Raw genomic sequence first — 20,401 nt, 5'->3', positions numbered from 1 at the left:
CCACGCCAGCAGCTTGCTATTTGATTCGACAGTGTTCCACTGTTGCCTCACGTATGAACTAGAGTGTTAACAGCCGGTTGATGACACAGGAGAGGCATGTAAGAACTCCATGTTGCTGGATAAAATAATGTGTAATTCACAACCTTTGCTATGAAGCAGAATGTAGGAAATTAGCAAAATTAGGATGTTTATTGTACAGTTTAAGAGAGTCATGATATAATTTAAAAAGGCAAAACATAAAGAGAGAGTTCCACCACCTCTGTCCTCTGTCCAAAATATTATGTCCTCATTTGTTTCTCCGGCATTCCATCCTCTCTGTCACTTTACATGAATAGATTATGTAATCATATAATAGAAACTTTTTCCGTCTTCTAGTGTACTGTATTGGAATGGATGCTTTAGAGGGACATGACGTTATTATCAGATAAATCCTGTTTTCATAATCAACAGTGATGTGCTAAAATGTGTGATCAGCTTCCAAAAGAAATGGCGCAGCAAGATTTTCTCTTTGCATCTCCAATTCCAGATCCTTTTTTAGGCACCTAATGTATTTGTATGTGCTGTTTATAATTTCTGTTTTTCAAGTATATTATAGCAATACTTTCTATTAGGCAAAATCCTTGTTCAAACTGGGTTACTGGGGACACAGAAAAACAGACATGTCATGTCAGAGCGCCTATCCTCATCACAAATAATTCCCAAATTTGTAAACCAAAGGACTAGGGCTGAAGAAGGTAAAAGCATCAAGGAAAAATATATTTCTTGTCTGACTAGTTCCTTAAAAGGTGTAAAATCCATGTGAATGGAAAGTGACTTGTAAGTGTGTATAATGTCACACACCTGATAGTGTCCCTTTTTAGCTATGATATCACAATAATAAGATCTGAACTAAAAAAGGAATGGGGTTATCCATTATTTCTCTTCCTATTTATATAGTATACAGTAATTATTACATTGTTCTTTGTAACGCCAGAAATTCGATGTTATATCATTCCATGACTCCATTTGTACTTTACTGGCACTCGTGGTGGCATGTATAGGAACAATTAATAATCGAATGCATGCTTGCTCTGGCTGGATATAATAAGTTTGTGTCTGATTCTAAAACATTACAAGAAACAATGTTTTTAATTTCCCTCATGCGGCCCTTTCCCAGCTGTAAACCTTTAAATCCAGAAAATGCAAATATTATGTAACCAATTAATCAATAAAAACAATATCTTAAGAAACTCTTCCTTTTTTGCCTTATCTGAGCAAGGAGGCAGCTACTTGAAAAGCGGATAAAAAGTGTCTGCTTAAGAAGAATTCTCATGGACTTAAAACACTTTAAATAATATAGACCATGGAAGAATAAGTAATTTGAAATTTGCAGTGCTGTCCTCTTATTTGAATAGAATTTGAAGCCACGCAGAAGAGAGCTGCTTTCATGGATCCTAGCTAAAGTGACAGTTTTTGGCCAGCCACCCTTTTTGTAAATTTCCATTCCAGACATTGCAACTCTCTGATGCAGACATTGAAAATGTGAGCAATATGGGGTGAGATGTACGTTTAACAATGGAATGGGTTACTCTTTTACAACCCAGAGTCAATACCATTTTCTGGAATTAAAAAAATGTATGAACATAATTGGCATTCTGCATCTTAAAAGTTAGGAGGAATGTGCGAAAAACGTCATAAAATGCCAGCTCCTGATCTCATTTAATAAATGAAGAAATGTTTTCATAAATCATCCGGCAACTGAATCTTCTCTCTGGTTCTTAGCTTAAAGCGGGACCACTTATGAGTTTTAGTGCTAGAATCTGCCATAGTAAGTATGTAATTGCATCTGCCATTCTTATTTTCAATATTGGCATACAGAAACGTTTACAACAAATTGTATTGCCTCACTAAACGATTTCATATATACTTCTGAAAAACGAGGGCATTATTGAACGCATAGGATGTTGTTGACGTTCCTGCTGGTATAAGTGCCAGCAGATAGCAAAATATATGTGGATGATATAGTGCCTTTCGTCTAAGTTCCCAAATGTATCTCATAAACATTGTCACCCGGAGCGGAAATTTTTTTTTATGGTGTTATTTGGTCTTTAAGTCATGTAGACCACGCCACCGTGCTTATCCCGTCTCTGAGCTACATTTGCCAGAGGCTCAAATGAGAGCTAAAGCTAGAGCTTGATGCTGCTGAATAGAATCGAGGATAAGAAAGCACGAACTTTAAACTTTATTTGCCAGCCCTAGGTTCTGAGATTCCTTTTCCCTTACTATTTGGTTGGTTCTTTCTCTTGTGTGTTTTGAAGAAAATTAAAACGAACCTCTTTTCCTCGATGATTGGATGGTAAGTAGTTGCGTTTTATCGATACTTCGCGAGATAGAATTAGTGAGTTGGGTTCACTTTCTTCTCAATATAGCTCTGTTGGTGCTAGTAGAAAGCAAAATGGTCAATGTATTGAATTTGTTGTGATTCACCTTATCAACCTTCTGCTTTAAAAAACACTTATTGTGGCAGGTTCAAAACTTGAAGACAATGGCAATCATTATGAGCAGCCTTTAAAAATACCTGTTATTTCCTGTTACTTCCAGTGATTTTGCAGAAGATAAATAACAGAGATTTTGTGTGTTTGGGGATTAACATGCAGATTTCAGACTTATTGTGCTAATTCCTGCATATTTTTCCATGGTATTCCACCCGGCGCCTTCACTTGTTTGACGGAGGTGAAATCTCTGGGTGAAATTTGACAGAGCAGCAGTTTTCCCGCTGAACTCATAATTTTGATGGGCCTGGTAAATGTTAAACTGAAGGCCTTAATTTGCTATATTGTTAGTATATTTTTATTTCAGTTAGTTCTTCTTATGAGCATTGTATACTCTTGTAATTGAATTTATTCTGTACTATCTTGATGTATTTTGTATTATTTTACGTTTGATTTGTAAAGCACATCGTATACTGTTTTTGACTTGGTCTAGGCCACAGCCAATTGCATAAAAAATAAAATGATTACAATAATCTGGTCTGAACAGTCGCCCTAATGAGGTAACTCTGTTCTTATTTACAGGTACATTCGTTAAAAGTTGCACTTGAAGGAGTGGAGAAGGAACGGGATTTTTATTTCAGCAAATTAAGGGAAATTGAGCTTCTCTGCCAAGAACACGGTCAAGAAGCTGAAGACCTGGTCCAGAGGCTTATGGAAGTCCTTTATGCTGCAGAAGACCCGGTAAGTTTGTTTTTGACCTTAAAGATTATGAGGGCTATTCACAAAGGTAACTTACACTTGTGAGTAAGTTACATATGTAAGTTTACTCTTACACTTTTGAGTAACTGTACTACTTTTTTTTTCACCATTTAAAAGTGTAAAGTTACTTAAATGTGTAAACTTTTATGTCTCCACCCCTAAAAAATGAGGTGGAGCCAAATTTGAGTGTAAGTTACTACTTCCAAAAGGGAGCAGTCATAAGCCCAGCACCACCCATGACCAACCACTGATACGGCAACAACTCCTGTAGAGAATGATGGAGACAGGGACTTAAAATCGAACTCCATATGAAATAATGTTAATGTTAAATTAAAATAATTTTATTGTGACTTTTAAATATATTGTTTATGTTAAAATTCCGGATCCAGTCTGTCGCCTTAGGATAATTCTAAGGTAAGGAATCTGTGGCTAGATAGTCTCTACCAGATAAGGCATTACCGAAGGTAAGTAACGTGTTCTTTTGTACCAAGGTTGAAATTCTGTTTTCTGTATAGAAGAGAGAAGAATCCTATGAAAGTTAAAATAGAAAAAGTCACTTTTTTCTTACCTCCCTCACACTTCCCCCATTGCCACTGTGTAATTATTATGTATGTGTGGGTGTGAGAGAATATAAACATATTTATTTATTTGTTTATTTTTAAAGATATGTATAGAGCGAACATGACCCAAGCGGGTATCAGAACACTTTACATACGAGCTGAGGAAGACATGAGTAAATAGCTGTGGGAGAAATAGAATAAAAATATATATCCGGAAAAAAATTAATATATTAGTGTGCGACACGGAAGTCGTAGCAAATGCCAGGTAGCGTATTAAACAGGAAAACAAGATAGTAGACAAAAGGAGCGAAACTTCTAGTTCAGTGAAGCGTTCAACAGTAAGGCTTCAATTCCCTTTTGAAGGCAAATGTTGAGGGAATCAGCCTTCTTTCCACAGGTAGGAGTTCCATATTCTCGGGGCAATTCCAGAGAATGTACGATTGTAGGTTTTCATTTTTTTAAATTTCTTCAGCTTGAGTAGAAGTGTGCTGGTGCTCCTAGAGGGCTGGAAGGCTCCCAATAGTTCGAGCTTATTTGCCAGGTAAAGAGGAGTGTTGAAGTGTAGTGCTCTATGAGTCATACATGCAATTTTTAACTGGATCCTTGATTCAAACAGGAGCCAGTTGAGCGATTTCAGGCCTGGAGAGATGTGGTTGGTTTTCTTAGAGCCAGTGATGAGTCTAGTCGCAGCCTTCAGTGATGCTCTAATGGGGGCTAAACTGAGTTTCGGAAACCCGCATAGAGTAGCACTACCATATTCTAGTCTGGAGATGACTAGTGCTTGCACCGCAGATTTTAAGTCATCTTGGGGAAGGTAGGGTTTGAGTTTTCTTAGGATGCTAAGAAAAATCAGATGCAAAGGAGCGAACTTAGGAGTTCGCTCCTTTGGTAGATGCTCTGATGTGATCCTGCATATTTAGATTCTTATTGAGCACAATTCCTAGTGATTTCGTGGAATCAATGATGTGAGGTGTGCAGTTCAGAGTTGAGAGTTTTTTAAGATATTTCTCAACAATCAGGGTTTGCATAGCAGGAGAAATGAGGAGGAATTACGTTTTAAGGGCGTTTAGTTTGAGGTGGATAGAAGTTAGCCAATTAAGAGTTTTGTGCAGGGTTCCATTAAGTGACTTGATATCTTCAGGGGAGGCGATCTCCATGAACAGTTGGGTGTTGTCCGCATACATGTGATATTGGATATTTGAGGCTTTGAGAAGTACAGTGAGTGGTTCCATGAAGAGGTTGAAGAGCGTGGGGGAGAGTGAGAACCCTTGGGGCACACCCAGCGAGCAGGGACTGGAGTTGGATAGGTTTTAATTCTCTGAGTTCTATTGTTGAGAAAAGAGGAAAAACATTTTAGAACCGTGCCTGAGTGCCCCATCCTACATTCCAATAGGCTAAGTAGATTGTCATGTTTGACAGTGTCAAATGCTGATGAGAGATCAAGTAGTGTGAGTAGGCAAGACTCATTCTGGTCAAGCAGGGTGAGCTCGTCGTCCACTATATGAGTGATGGCCGTTTCTGTGCTGTGGCCGGGATGGAAGCCCGATTGGAATTGGTCAAGCAGTTGGAATTGCTCAATGTGTTTGCGGAGTTGTTCCTGTACACATTTCTCAAGTAGTTTTGTCAGGGTGGGGATGTTTGTGATTGGCCAATAGTTATTCAAGTCTTCAGGGTCTGCAGTGGGTTTTTTGAGAACTGGAAGAACTAGGCCCTCCTTTAGGCAGTCAGGGATCACACCTTGCAGCAGATACGTATTGATGATCTTGGACCAGAGTGGGACTAGTGATCCTATCATTTCTTTAAAGAAGTTGGGGGGAGGGGATCATTGAAGTGATTTGAAGGTTTAAGGGTTGAGAGAATGCTAAAGATGGCAGTGTCGTTGATGGGTGTGAAATGACTCCAAGAGACATTGTTTTAAGTGGAATGACAGGGCGGAGTAGGAGGGGACGAGGGTAAGGAGGAGTCAGGATAGGGTGAGAGATCGATCAGGGCAGAGTTTAGATCTGATTCGATCTTACTCGCCTTTTCACGGCAGAAGTCGGCAACGTCATCGCAGTTTGGCTGAGGGCAGGAGATGAGAGGAGATTGAGTAGGAGTGTTATTAGTTTGTAACTTAATCAGCTCAAACAACCTTTTCGGGAGATTTTTGGCTTTGTCCAGTTGTGATTTGAAGAAGGTAGCTTTCGCCGTTCTGATGAGTTTGTTGTGTCTACTCCTGTTTAGTCTTATCATTTTTAGTAGATCAGTGGATGGAGCGGATCTCCAAGCGCGTTCTGCTAATCTCATGCTGCGTCTGTCAGCATTTAGGCTATCGTTTAACCAAGGTTTGGATTCTTTGATGGCTTTTCTTTTTAGTTTAAGGGGGGCAGTTGCATTCAGGGCAGACAACATGGAGTTGTTATAGTGCTCCGTGAAGTCGTGTACGTCAGCCATGTTTGCAGGCGGTGGTAGGGAGATATTGCAGCGAGATATGAGCTCATTAACATTCCTATTTCGGAGCGTTCTTTTTCAGTGTTTTTGTTTTAATGGTTGTAATCTTTTGGAGTTCCAACTTTCTGGGATATGAGACCTGAGGATTCGGTGAGCCAAGTTTCAGTGAGGATAAGGAGGTTTAGATCCTGTGCAAGGATGACATCGGCAAGGACTGTGGCATGTTTCACCGCTGATCTACAGTTGACTAACATGCATTTCAGGTGTGATTTGTGGTCAGTGAGGGCGGACTGTGTAATGGGGATCTGCATGAGGTTATTCATGTTTAAGGCATTGGGGTTGAGGCTGGGAGCTCTATGCGGGTTGGAAGTGATGCTTTGTATAGCCATCGTGTTGCCATGCTTGGGATTAGTCGTTCCAGGGGCCATTACAGGGGCGGTTCGTGCCGTTCCAGTGGGGACTGAGATGCCTGTAAGTGAGGAGTTGTAAGCTCGGAGGGGGGAAAGAATATCTGGTTCAGATAAATGATTTTTGGATCTGGAGGGTCTAGATTGAGCGTTGGCATAGAGAGTGGTAATCCAGTCTTGGCCTGGGGGTTTCTGCCCAGGGGCACTCGGTACCCTGGGGGAAGGAAATGGTAGATTGGGGTGAGGTCTCATCATATGCTGGATCGCCTGCGAAGTCTTGTTGGAGGCAAGGTCAAGGGCCAGTTCCGAGGTGATGTTAAAGAGATTTTGAATGCCAGCTTTGAGTTTTAGAAGTTCTCTGTTCATTTCTTTGAGCTTAGATGCAGGATCAGACTGTGGTTCATAGCTCTTGTGGAGGGGAGGAGGTGTGTTGTCCGCTAGTGTGGAGGTAGTCGGGTCCCAGGAAAGGGGACGAGGAGGAGGTGGGGCGTCTCTTGCAGAGGATTTCCGTCTCTGCTGTGCAGGATAGCATGGTAATATAGCTCTAAAATTGGCGCGAGGGAATAGTTTGGGTGAAAGGGGAGAAGGGTTTGAGATTTGAGGGTTAGAGAGTGAATGGGGTCTTTTGGTGTTGCGGGGGATAAGGGGAACAGTATTCAAGGAGGAGTGTGGGCGAGCCTGCTGTGTAGAGAGGGAATTATGTGGGGGAGTGCCAGGAGGGAAAGCCTGATGTGGAGAGGGGGAGTTATGTAGGAGAGAGCCAAGAGGAAGGGCCTGCTGTGGAGAGGGGGAGTTGTGTAGGAGAGAGCCAGGATTGGGGGAAATGTAGTAGCGGTGATCAGAGTTCAGGATAGCTTTTGCTCCAGCATTAGCATTTATATACAATGAAAGAAAACAAAGGTTAAGAGACATTCTAGTTAGGTGTCAAGTCACACACAACGTAATGTTTAAATAGTGAAAGAGTACTGAAATTCACCAGTTCTAATTAAGGAGCCATCTCAGGTTCAAGGGCCACTCCTTGTTCGATGTTTCCAAAAGGTAATTAGAAAAGGCTAAATCCATTTGATGCACAAAATATTTCACTTACAGTCTTCATGTAGGCTTGAAGCACGCTCAGAGCCAAATAAAGCAGGCTGCTCCATTACATCCCGAAGGCGCTTGTGCGCAGTGATATGATAGGCAGTGGTTCTGGCCATCCCAGAGCTTCGCTACATGCCTCCGTGACTAACTACAGCTGCAATAATTCACAGAGGGGCGGAACGCGCTTTACAGCAGCCAAGTTAAGTAATTGCTTTTCCCAGCACTGTAAGTGAAATATCAGGTTAATAGCCACATCTTGGCTCAACCTCTATGTATCGTTTGTAGAAAATTAGAATTTCAGCTTTGCTTTATTGCCATACTGAATGACTACAAAATCTAATTTTGTAAACGACCTCCACCTCATCTAGAGCATAGCTCAACATCCTAAACAGACTGTTTTTTTATCTAACCCAGGTGTGTGTGTAACAGCGTCTTCTCCCTGTTTAGCTGCTCTCTGTAATACTTTCCAGTGCTTCCTATTTTTGTGAGGGTTGTCCAAACCTACGTTTTTGGCCCTGGTTGTTTGATTGCTCCATTTCTCCCTGATGCAATTTAAATTCCTTCAGTGCACGTCAAATGGACTTGAGAAATATCCGAGGTATTTACTTTCCAACTTGAGTTCGCAAAATTTGGCTCGCCTGCTCTACACTGTGTTAGTCATCCATGGGGCCCAGAACTTTGGCTGCAACTCCAGTAACTGTACCGTTTTTATTTATCAGCCTGGTGCCCTCCTTTTCTCAGTGCTCTGATACTAAATCCATTGTGATTGATTCTTGAAAATTAAATGTAGCAGTGTGGACAAAAGTGCCCTTAATTTATTGTGTGCTTTTGGCATAATCTTCCCATCTGGGCCCCAGGTTTTATGCACTTAATCGTCGGCAGATGCGTCCTTGCATTCCCAGCAGTGTACAGATGATGCTAAAAATACCGATTATTATTAAATACATGTTAGTATACCCTCTCATCAATTACTAAGGTCTGTGTTCCCCGCGCTACCGGTTTCTATCTTACTTCCTCGTTCTGAAAGGAGCAAACATTTTTCTGTTATAGTTTGCATTGTAGACATATTTTATTTAAACCTTTATTTACGTTTTCACTGTTACTGTTGTTCACTTTAGTACATGGTTGTGAGGATTAATATGAAGTCACATTTCCCTTTCACCAGTTCAGGACTATACATTTGCAACAACATAATATAAAGTCTGCGGCGATTTGGCGTAGCCCGGAGTTGAGGCCCTTACAGTTCTGCACTGCTTGTTTTTTTTTAGAATGATTTTCTTATTGTTGGCCTGTTTTACTGGCTGCCTACCATTCTCTTGTATAGTCTCAACTCGGATTTACCATTAGCAGCATGCTTGGATTGCATCTGCTAAGCTCTTGCTTTCGAGGAAAGTACCTTCCATTCTGCATTGCTTTTCCCAGTGCTTCACCACATTACAGATTTGTTCCAGATTGAAGTACGTGATGTGTGCATATCTGCAACGGAGACAGCTCTCTGAGTTGTTTACATTGGTTACACAATGTGCAAGATAAAATTTGTGAAGGAAGTATTGCACTTAAGGTTAGCAGCACCGTGCCCTGCGCTTCTGCATTTATTGCTTAATCGATGACATCTCAGTACTCTTCATGAAGGGAAATGTCGGTGGAGCAACTGGGAACACCATCCACGCATCCAACAACTTATATTTAACTGACATATTTTAGGGGTTTGCCTTGGCAGTGTTATATTACTTGGATGTCCAGAACCAATACCCGTCTCTACTGGGTCGCCCATTGTGTTCGAACCTTTCACCTTACAGTCAGCGGAGTTAATGTCTCCGAGGGCCCGTACAGACCGCCTCACTTCCCATAAGGTCGTCTCAAAGCAGTAGAATGCGATCCAGCCTCAGTGGCGGCTGGCATGTACTGAGGGTGGGGAGCCAGGTGACACAAATAAATAAATAATATAAAATACACTTACCTTCCTGCTCGGCAACGTCCTCCTCCTTCGGTCTTCTCTCAAGCCAGGCTCCAACGGGGGACCAAGCCAACTCCCCTAGCCAATCCTGGTGCTCCTCTCACCAGCATGAGAGCAGCGCCAGGATTGGCGGGAGCAGCCTCACTCAGCGCTCTGAAGAGCACTGAAGGCCTGCACTTTCTCTAACCCAGCAGTCTAAGACAGTTAGGTTAGAGAAGTTTCAAATACGGATGTCTGACTGGCTGTCGCAAGAAGGCTGGCCAAAGAGACAGGTTTTACTGCACAGCTCACTGCTGCCGCTCGGCAGTACTGGCCCCGCCATGACACTCAGTGCGGGACGGGTTGGTTGCTGAAAAATGAAATGGTAATAAATAAACTTTATTACCATTTTATTTTTCAGCTCTGGCCTGGGGCTTTTCTTTGTGGGGCGAGGCTCCTCCGCTCAAACGGGGAGCTGCCCCGTCCAGCCTCCATAGTTAAAAACTTACAGCCAAACATTTCTGCCCATTCAGACTAACCTAGGAAATCTGCCATTGCCTCATGTAACCGTAAAGAGGGTCTCCATTATACCTAAAGCAGCGCAGCACCTGAAAGCAAAGCCAGCTTATCTATTTCATCATTGTTGCATCACTTTGCAGTAAACTGGAAATGCACTGCAGTGGACATGTTTGCATGTCTGGTAGATTCATCCCACCCACTATGTATTAGTGCATTTAAGGAGTCTGGCATCCCCCATCACCAATGCAATTAACATGCAGTATGCCCTAAAAAAGCTCTGTTCAACAGCAGACTCTGGAGAAACTACAAGAGGCCAGGCAGTTGTATCATTTGCCATACGCAATGCATCTGGTTACAGAGATATGTAATGTGGACCAAAAGTGAACGGATCTCCGAAGACTTGTCAGTTTCTGCTGATATGTCCTCCTCATTTGCCAATTAAGGCCCAGGTACCAGAATGTGTTTGGTTGATACCCCGGTGGAATGCCCACTCTAGAACCCTAGTGGGAAAAGGTCACACGTGTCCCAGTTTATCTTTTGACCTGAGACCAGACCACATTATTTTAATCCACTACTGCAGAACCGGTGTAGTCTTGACTGGGCACTTTATACGGGCCAACTGGTCGTCTGTGTGCTACGATATTATGCGCCATGCATTCTGCAATATTTATTTTGCAGCATAAAACTCTTACAGATTGACATCCACTATCTTGTGGTTGCGTCTGAAGTGTTTATTGCAAACTGTTCCCCTAGTAGGCATTAACTTAGGCCGAGACTGTATGACTCACTATGATGTTGACGGTCAGCCCAAATGCCCCTAACATAGCCTCCATTTTAGATCCTGTTTGTCCGCCAGCGGGGTCGGAGGTGCGTTGTGAGAACTCTCGAGAAATCTCCAGCAGGAGCTCAAGGATTCTCTGAAAAGTTGATCAGAGTCCACGCTGGATCCGGGATTCAGGTTTTTTCCAGGGGGTTTTCTAATGTAGTTTGAGGTTGTTGAATATTACCTGTAGTGTCCCTGAGGCTCCTCCATACAAGTTTAGGGCATGCTCACGATTCTCAGGTTCTACCCTTACTGCCACCCAAAGTTCGCTCTAAATGACAAATACCCGGATGCATGTTCTGCTTCCCAAGAGAGCATACATCATCTGAAGATTACTAGAAGCCAGAACACCCAAAACATCTAGATAAAAGCCATCTCGGGGAGCCTGGGCATGAAACAGAAGTGAGTAGAGAAGAAATGGTTTTAGTTTAGTACCATTCCCTCTCCCTGTTCACTCCCCCCTCTACAGGTGAAAACATACCACTAAGTAACTAATGCACAGCACATAAGCCAAAAGACATTTACCCTGCAAAAGAAACCAGTTACTTAATCGTAAGGATGGTTTTGCAGCTTGAAACTCGTCTAAATTCACATGAGACTCTCTTGTCTAGTAAAAAGTGTATAAGGGAGAAAGTAAAAAAAAAAACTATAATGTGATTTACGTTACGGGACGTTGTAGACTTACGGTCGACGCCGTAGTGATTCATACAAACTCTTCTTAGGACAACATGAACTTTGAAAAAGTTTTTAAACAAATGCTACTGGACCCAGCCGCTAGATGGCGGACTAACGCAAAACATGTGAATCTAGAAGAGCTTCAAGCAGCTACAAATAATTGTGACAGGTAAGTAACTGTTGTTTTACTCAACCACTGATTGCTTGAGAAAGCAGGTCAGAGGTTTACCATCAAAGCAAATAGCACCCCATAAAGTTGGCATACGTGTGCAGTCCAACTATGCATCTCTGCTTCCTGAGATTTAGTTGTACTGGTCTTCGGGCAAGCTAGTGCTTTGCTGTATTCTCTTACTGGCCTTTTGATCTGTAATGTTGAAAAGCTGCCTAAGATTGTTGTTTGTGCTTCTTCCAAAGGGAGAGCTTGATTGTTTCGTTTGGCCATTCATTTTTTGTAGACCTGCTTAATATTTTAGGGGTATATTTATCAGCCCCTTGCTCGGCCGAAGCGTCACTTTTTGTGACTCTGCGGCAGCGCAAACTACAAAATCATATTTATGAGTTCACTCGAAGCCACTTTGCATGGCTTTGAATGGCCTCAAAGATATGGAGTGAGGCAAGGCAGCCAATTCGAACACAACGGGTGACCCGGTAGAGACGGGTATGGATTCTGGACATCCAAGTTATATAACACTGTCAAGGCAAACCCCAAAAATATGTCAGTTAAATGTAAGTTGTTGGATGCGTGGATGATGTTCCCAGTTGCTCCACTAACATTTCCCTTCATGAAGTGTACTGAGATGTCATCTATTCAGCAATAAATGAAGAAGCGCAGGGACAGGAGCTGCTCACCTCAAGTGCAATACTTCAGTCATAAATTTTATCTTGCACATTGTGTAACCAATGTAAACAACTCAGAGAGCTGTCTCCATTGCAGATGCGCACAAATTCGCCATGTTGCCTTATTCTGCACTAGGGAGGTGTTCCATGGGAGTTGCAGTGGGGGTTACCACACAACACCCATGGGTTTTGACGCTTCCCCATATTTACAAAGCCATGTAAACCTGGGCATGGGCCAAAACCTTATGCCTCCCCAGGTGAGAGACAACGAGGAGAAATAACTTTATTTTTCCTCGTTTTTTCCTCTTTAAATGTGTGCTGCATTGTGCAGTACACATAGAAAGAGGAAAAAGACTCTCAGGATTGTTTTTATGCAGGAAGGTGTCCCTGACAGGAGATAATAATAACAAACCATTAACAGAAGATCCACTTCCCTGCCTACTGAAAGCTATGCCATGCACAAAGAAAAACACATTTGTTACAAAGGTAATGGACCTAGCCCAGGCCCTAACCAAAATGAGAATAGCAATGTCCTGGAAGTCTCCAGTGGCGCCTTTGGCGAGGCTATGGATGAGGGACCTTTGGAAATGGCCCATGGCAGAGGTGCACCTATGGGTAACTCCAGCAACGAGAGTTCATGAAGGATCTCCAAAGGATGCTTGAGATAAGTACATGAGGTATTGATGATAAAGACGGACGAGAATGATGGATGACTAGGTGCCCCCGGTACCCCAAAAGTGGGGCCTACAACCAGAGATGTAGGAGAGGGATGATCCGTAAGCAAGTAAAGAGCTGATCATGAGCCATAACACCGCTAGTTAGTATCCAAAAAGTTAACATGGTTACAAGTTGGCCAGACCAGGCCCCATGAGGGAGACCAAGCTGACATATAAAAGGAGAGGGAATATATGTAACAACGGATGTATACCTAATTGGCAGTCTGAAGAAATATAATGATGGATAGAAATACATGTACATCTGTGTTTACAAAGTGCATGCTCTATTATTGCTGGGAATGTATATGATTTGTGCTGTCATTTTGACAGTATGAAGCAAAACAATTAAAAGCCACTTGAAAAAAAACTCTCAAATTGCAAAACATAGAATTTGGTGAATAATGAATGAATTGCAAAGTATAACTTGGTGAGCCAGGGACCTCTATGATCTTAACTATTACCTTTGCCAGACTGCATTTTTGCCTTTTGGTATTTCGCTACAGTTGTGATTATTTTACTGATAATGGAGAGGAGAACCATATTGTGTTCTGTGGTATTTACTAAAGCAAGTAGGCCTAGTATAACTGATGGGACTGCATCAGTCTGTGATCGAATTTAAATTCATCAAGCCTGTGTCTGATCCTTGTCCAAGTATGGAGCCTTGTTATCAGTCACCTCATACTTCCTAGACTTCGCTTAGTTTACTGGACAATAGCTATCTTTCAACAATTTCAGCCTTCAAGTGGATGTTGAAACCAGTATCTAGGTGGTAAGATAAGAAACATTCATGTTAGATGTTTTCAAGATAGAGGCTCATGTTTATATTTTATTAAGTTTGGTACGAAATTAATCCATGGGTGGATGAGGCAAGTGTTTCTGCACATACTTTGACCACTGTTGATGGTCTTTTGTTACCTTGCTAATATGTGGTGTTCATGTAATTGATCGCGTGTTGTTGCTTGTGAGTGGATATGACTTGGTGTTTGTTTTGGCGAGATGTGCGGGTGTTGTGTTGTGATCAAGAGTTTCACCGGTTTGCATAATTATTAGTGATGCAATTTGTCGTTTAGGTTCTGATGTTGCATCTTTTTGTGGTGGTTATTGATTTTTAGTTAGAGCTGGCTACCTAACTGTTATACAGATGGTGGTGTTTGTTTTTTCGAAATTTGAGCCTGTTGTGGTCAGGAGGGTTTCACTTGTTTGCATAAATAGTAGTGATGCTATTTGTCGTTCATGTCCTGATGTTGCCTTTTTATGGAGGGGGGGGGGGGGTTGAGTTTTGATTGTTGCTGGCTGCTAAACTGTCGATTATAGAGATGAAGGAGACTCATTCAGGAATATTGGTGGTAACTCGAGTTTACCAAGAAGATTAGTATTTGCCTGCTAGGTTTTAGTTGCACCTTCGTTGTGTAGAGATGTTTTGGTCCCAGAATTGTTGAACCATATTTTCTGCTATGTTCTGTGATGCTGTGTTGGCCAGCATTCATTTGTGTTTTTCTCTAGGTGCATTGCCTTTGCCTGAGCTCTGTATTTAGCTCTGATAGTACCAATGTTAATAGTTGTTGATACTGCTTGTATCTATTTCTGATCGTCAGTATCGCTGGTATACTGTGTTGATTACTGTTATTAGTGTGGGGTTTTACAATTACGTTGAATCCTCTGTGGGCTTTGATTCTGTTATCGGAGCAGTTTTATCAGATTTGAGGTAATATTATATCTTGTCACTTTTTAATAGTCGCTTCTAGTGTAGGTGGCATTGTGTGGTGACGTCATTGGTAGAGGAGACTGGCTTAACATATGATTAAGTGATGACCTATCCTGTTCAATGTGCCTATGGTGGGTATTTCATGGTGTTTGTAATTTGATAGTGAGGATTGTGGTGATAGGCTGATCTCTGGAGCTCACCACTAGGGCGAACAAAGCTGAATGTGATTCGTAATGTGTCTATTTCAGTCACAAAGTTTGGCATTGGGTTTAAGGATTCTTTTTTGAACTGCAGACGCGGGTAGAAAATCTGCATACAAAACACCAGTATTCGGGAGGTTTTGTGAACTGTGTCGATACTACAGCGGCCCACGTGCCTGGAACAACTTTTCTGTGCTTTTGTGAACTAGGCTTCTCCACCTGTTCAATTGTTGTGTTGCACTCGTATCGCACACTCAGTTAGCTTGTTTATCTCGTTTAGCTAGTTAACAGAGAAAGATCAATTCTGGTGCAGTTTTGATTACTATCCTGCCCAGGACGGGTATCTCCTCTCGGTGAGAGCAGCGCGCGCACCGCTACAGATAGAGTACAAAGGGGGACAAGCTCGCGCCAGCACGAGGTCCAACTCTCCAGACATAAAGCCTTCTTTACCCCAAAGCTCGTGAATGCAGCGCCACAGCCCTGAATAAGGAATTGACTGCACGCATGTTCGGTTCAGATCATGATGTTTATTCTTCGGGACTGGAGTGAGTTCCTCCACTCACTGGACGGGAGGGAGTTCCTCCACTCACTGGACGGGAGTGAGTTCCTCCACTCACTGGACGGGAGGGAGTTCCTCCACTCACTGGACGGGAGTGAGTTCCTCCACTCACTGGACGGGAGGGAGTTCCTCCACTCACTGGACTGGAGTGAGTTCCTCCACTCACTGGACGGGAGTGAGTTCCTCCACTCACTGGACGGGAGTGAGTTCCTCCACTCACTGGACGGGAGTGAGTTCCTCCACTCACTGGACGGGAGTGAGTTCCTCCACTCACTGGACGGGAGTGAGTTCCTCCACTCAAGACTGAGCCCCTGTCCTACAGGCGCAATGAAATCAAGAGCAAAAAAAGTGCGCTAGGTTTGGCCTTGTATTCAGACTCATGTTGTGCAAGTTACAGTCACCAAGAAACACTAATCATAGTTGCTGCATTTTTGCATTTACAAGAACCTTTTATTCATGCTAATGCTAGAAGCATCTTAATATCCATAAAGTATGGGCGAGGGGATGTCTGTGGACTGAAGCTCCTGGGGACGTTTATTTTAAATTTTTCAGGCAACTGTTTTCGAAAATGAGGTCAAATGGTGGGAGGTTGGGATTTACGGGGAAGGGAAAGGAGTGGATGCAATCCACGTCAAGTTAATGCTTCTATTCTGATTGACCTTATCTGTCGCACCTGTTAATACGGTGTTTCCTTTCATGTGCAGGAAGGACACACGGATCACCACGAAAGAGACGACGACCAGGAACACGTCCACGAGGAGGCCCAGCAACAGGAGGAATACTGACCCCTACTTCATTTTGGACTCTTTTCGTTTTATGTGGGAACTTTTCTTCCAGAGAGAGAAAAGGAGTGGCTTCAGACTCCAAACCAGTCACTCCCAACCTGCCATTAACATTTTTGTGCTGAAGCGAGTGCCAGGAACCAACTGAGTTTTTACCCCGTTACCTTGCCAAGGCCTGTTTTCAGAAATTGTCTTTTGGCCTTCCAAGCTGGGACACCTGAGGGTTACGTCACTGCAGCTGCCGCCACTGGCTACCTGAGATGTTATTTTTTTATTTTGTTTTATTTATATTGGAGGTTTTTCTCAGTCACCAATCTACATAAATCTACTATTGGAATCATTGCAAATGTAGAATACTTACATCTACAGTGGTAAATGGAAGAATCAAGTTATACATACCCACTGTACAGATGAGCCTCGTAACGCAGTTGCCTTGATGTGTGGAGGTGGTTAAAAAAATTAAAAGGGATACAGTTGGAAACAAAATTGTGTGTGTAGCTGTGTCGGTCTTAGGAAGTTTGACCTGCTTGGCAGTTGTCTTACCTCCTGCTGGACCAACATGCGTAATAGGTAGCGGTTATTGTACAGTTTCTTGTTTTAACTTTTGCAGAATTGTTCTATTTTAGAAATAAAGAAGGTAGCATTGATGCTGGGACTAACTAGGTTTACAGAGCAAATGTACAATATGAGTTGAGGCAAAAAAATACATATTTTTCTTTTATCTTTTCAAAGGTGTTACAATTCATGACCTAACCCACATTCACCATCAGCTAGAGTTCGGACTGATTTAGAGTTTGGGGGTCAGTTACTCCATCAAAACGTGACAGATATCCCGTCCGCCGTTATGGCATCGCACTTTTAATAAGACAGACAGGATATCCATTACGTTTTTGAAAGAGTACCAATCCTTCAAACTCTAAACAGGTCCCAAGACTACACAACTGCTTCTTTAAGAAACTTTGCTAAAATCATTTTTTAACTCCCAGAGCAACTAAGCATGTGTATGAGAGTATGCAATGGAAAACACAGGAACTTTCTTGCCAGCTTTTAAATCTATTTCACCCTTTTGATTGTCTTTCTATGCTTGTTCTTTATCAAGATTTTTTTGTATGACTATGGCCTGGTATCTTGGCCATCCCCTTCAAATAATGGCATTTTACCAATAATAAATATCGCAGTTTGATATTTTAAGATATGCATTCCTTTAATCTTATTTTACTTTACTTTAAAATACGTTTTATTGATCGAGATTTGCATTTTTTTAACTCCTTTCTCCAGGCTCCTCGTTGACCCTTAATTGGTGTTTTGGTTATGTGATTTGGCTTGCACATAGCCAACACGGAATATTATGCTCATGCTCCATAATTTATCTTGGTCCTTTTTAAAAAAAAAAAAAAGAAGTAAAAATACAGTTTAAACAAATTGTTTTGGATTGCCGCTGGAGCCACACCATGTCCATTTTGCGTCACTTAATGGTGTTCCTAGAAAGGAGTCTGGCCGCCTCCCACACTATACTGACTGGTTTCAAGGCATGTGGATGAGCTGCAGAGACATTTTGCTCCATCCTATGAGTGCTAGCAAGAGCAGTGATGTGGCACAATGTAGCTTTCAGCAGCACCTTCTAGTAAGTGGTGAGGAACACATGCTGAACAATGAACTTGCTGAGATTGTGAGGACATTGCAATAATGAGTGTACACTTCTTGCCACCGGCTTCATGAGTCAAGAATGTCAGCCTTTGAAGTTTGGCAAACAAGTAACAATGAGCTAAATCAGTGAATCTAGGTTCACATTAATCTGCTTTAATGGAAATCATGTGGAAAAACCCATTTCAAGACTGTTTTTTAAAGCTCCATTTTATTTGTAACCCATGTTGATGACACCCATACCAAAACACTTCTGAACAATCTCTGCTGGTGTTAAATACTCCCTTCTTGACTTAAATTAACCTCATAATCATCTGATTTGCACTTATTAATTAATTCAAAAAGAAAACCCGAAACGCTTAACTCGCAGATTGAGTTTGTTCCTGTAGTCACTAAAGAAAGTTTATTTCAACCTAATTAGAAAAGATGTTCGACATATTTCAGTATTCCGTTCTGGTTTTCGTATGCATTCGTAATTACTACATAGCACACCATACAGCTTTTGTTATATATGAAGTGTAAACTGAAAGGAATGTAAACATATGTATTGTTAATTATAAATAGTTAAGTAACTAAGTTATCTTTAGATGCTAAAAGTCTTATGCAGATGTATCACACTCATTTTACATTATCCACAAACTGTCGCATGGTAGAGTAGGGTTTTTTGTCTAAATATGTGAATAACCTGCGGTTATCTTTTTACATATTTAATAAAAAAAGGTATATGTTAAAATCTGTCTAACTATAGACTGTGCAGACTGGTTAAACGTTGTAATTTGTGTATAATTTATGAATAATAGTTTCACTATGAAATCGCATTTCAGAGCAATTTAAAAATGGCAGCTGTTTTCAGTCAAAGTTGGAACTATGTGTTGAAAGCTATGTACATTTTGTAGGAGCTTTTTTCGTCCAGGATCCTTTCGCCTGTATCACTCCTACAAAATCTCAGGATGTGATGGATGAAAATGTGAAAAAATAAAGTGAAGATAAAAAAAAAACCTATTGGAAAACATATTTCAGTTGAAAACTGCTAAACTGTTATTGCACATGTTGAAATGGTACCGTACGACAGTGAAGACTTCAAAGACAATTTCACTTATGAGAAATCAGCTAGGACATTCATAATAGAATCCCAGCGTTCAGGAAGTTGGATTTCCTGGACTAGCATGAGTGTTTGTTCAGTAAAGAATTCACTAGGATCATTCAAACAATAAGTAATATAATCAGCCATTTGATTCTATTAACCAGAAAGATGAATTAGGCCCCGACAGTACTTTTCCTGGCAACTCTTTAAAAGAAATTGAAATACCTGCAGTGAATAGTTTCCTAGAACAACAGTTTTGTGCTTTGAAACACACTGTACTCTATGAACCTAACGCAGAAGGCTTCCGTTCCAAGAGGCTGCATGGGTACTAAATGGGTTTACTAGTCATAGGATCTTATAAGGAGACAAGGGGCCGCAGGTTACACGGCAACTGCAGTACCTAGGCTAGTCACTTAAGGTATTTTCAGCTTGTTATTGCCCACCTCAAATGGCCAGCTGCCACATGACCACACATAAATTCAAGAAAACGGCTGATGAGAGGCAACACATAAGATCAACAAGACAATAGTGCACAAAAAGCAAAGTTCATTCTGTAGATGTAGTGAGTTTTGTTGCAAATCTTTTATTCTACAAAAGTCCTTGCACATATGCAGAAAACAGCTAACGCGTTTCACCCTACACAAGGGATTTTTCAGGGCAACAGTATGGTGACCAGAAAAATGCGTCCGTTTTTAAAGTCTAGCAATTAGTTTGAGTACAACACGTCCACGTTAATGGACGTAGTCTTCACACATGAGGCCAAAAGCAGTACTGCTGCTGCTGCCGGACACGGACAGCTCGGTCTACACAAACAGACTATACAGGTACCATTCCTGACCACACTGGAGGCTAACTTTGCTTTAAGACTCAGTTCTTCACCGTTGGACTTTACGTACGATCACACTGGATCTTGAAAATTAGGATATCCATTACTAGCTTTTGGCCTCATGTGTGAAGACTACGTCAATTAACGAGCACGTGTTGTACTCAAACTAATTGCTGGACTTTACAAACTGACGTATCTTTCTGGTCACCTTACAGTTGCCCTGAAGAAGCCCTTGTGTAGGGTGAAACGCGTTGGCTGTTTTCTACATATGTGCAAGGACTTTTGGAGAATAAAAGATTTGCAAGAAAACTCACTATCTCTACAGAATGAACTTTACTTTTTGTGCACTATTGTCTTGTTGATCTCATGTGTTGCCTCTCATCAGCCG

The 20,401-nt window shown here is 41.6% G+C and overlaps 1 protein-coding gene across 3 annotated transcripts in view; it reads left to right on the top strand.

Annotated features, from left to right (window-relative positions):
- The window catches only part of MAPRE2 (microtubule associated protein RP/EB family member 2), a 672,904-nt gene extending 653,803 nt beyond the window's left edge, over positions 1-19,101 (top strand). For all 3 annotated transcript variants that reach the window (XM_085605669.1, XM_085605668.1, XM_085605671.1), the window contains 2 exons: positions 3,054-3,212; positions 16,382-19,101. In XM_085605669.1, the coding sequence (XP_085461795.1) occupies positions 3,054-3,212; positions 16,382-16,462 (240 nt within the window). In that variant the 3' untranslated portion in view covers positions 16,463-19,101. The remainder of the gene's footprint in view (positions 1-3,053; positions 3,213-16,381) is intronic.
- Positions 19,102-20,401: the final 1,300 nt, after the last annotated feature.

Source organism: Triturus cristatus, chromosome 5_1, assembly GCF_964204655.1.
Source record: "Triturus cristatus chromosome 5_1, aTriCri1.1, whole genome shotgun sequence".
Classification (NCBI taxonomy): domain Eukaryota; kingdom Metazoa; phylum Chordata; class Amphibia; order Caudata; family Salamandridae; genus Triturus; species Triturus cristatus.
Note: the sequence above shows the minus strand (reverse complement) of the source record. Positions and strands in the feature narration are given on the sequence as shown.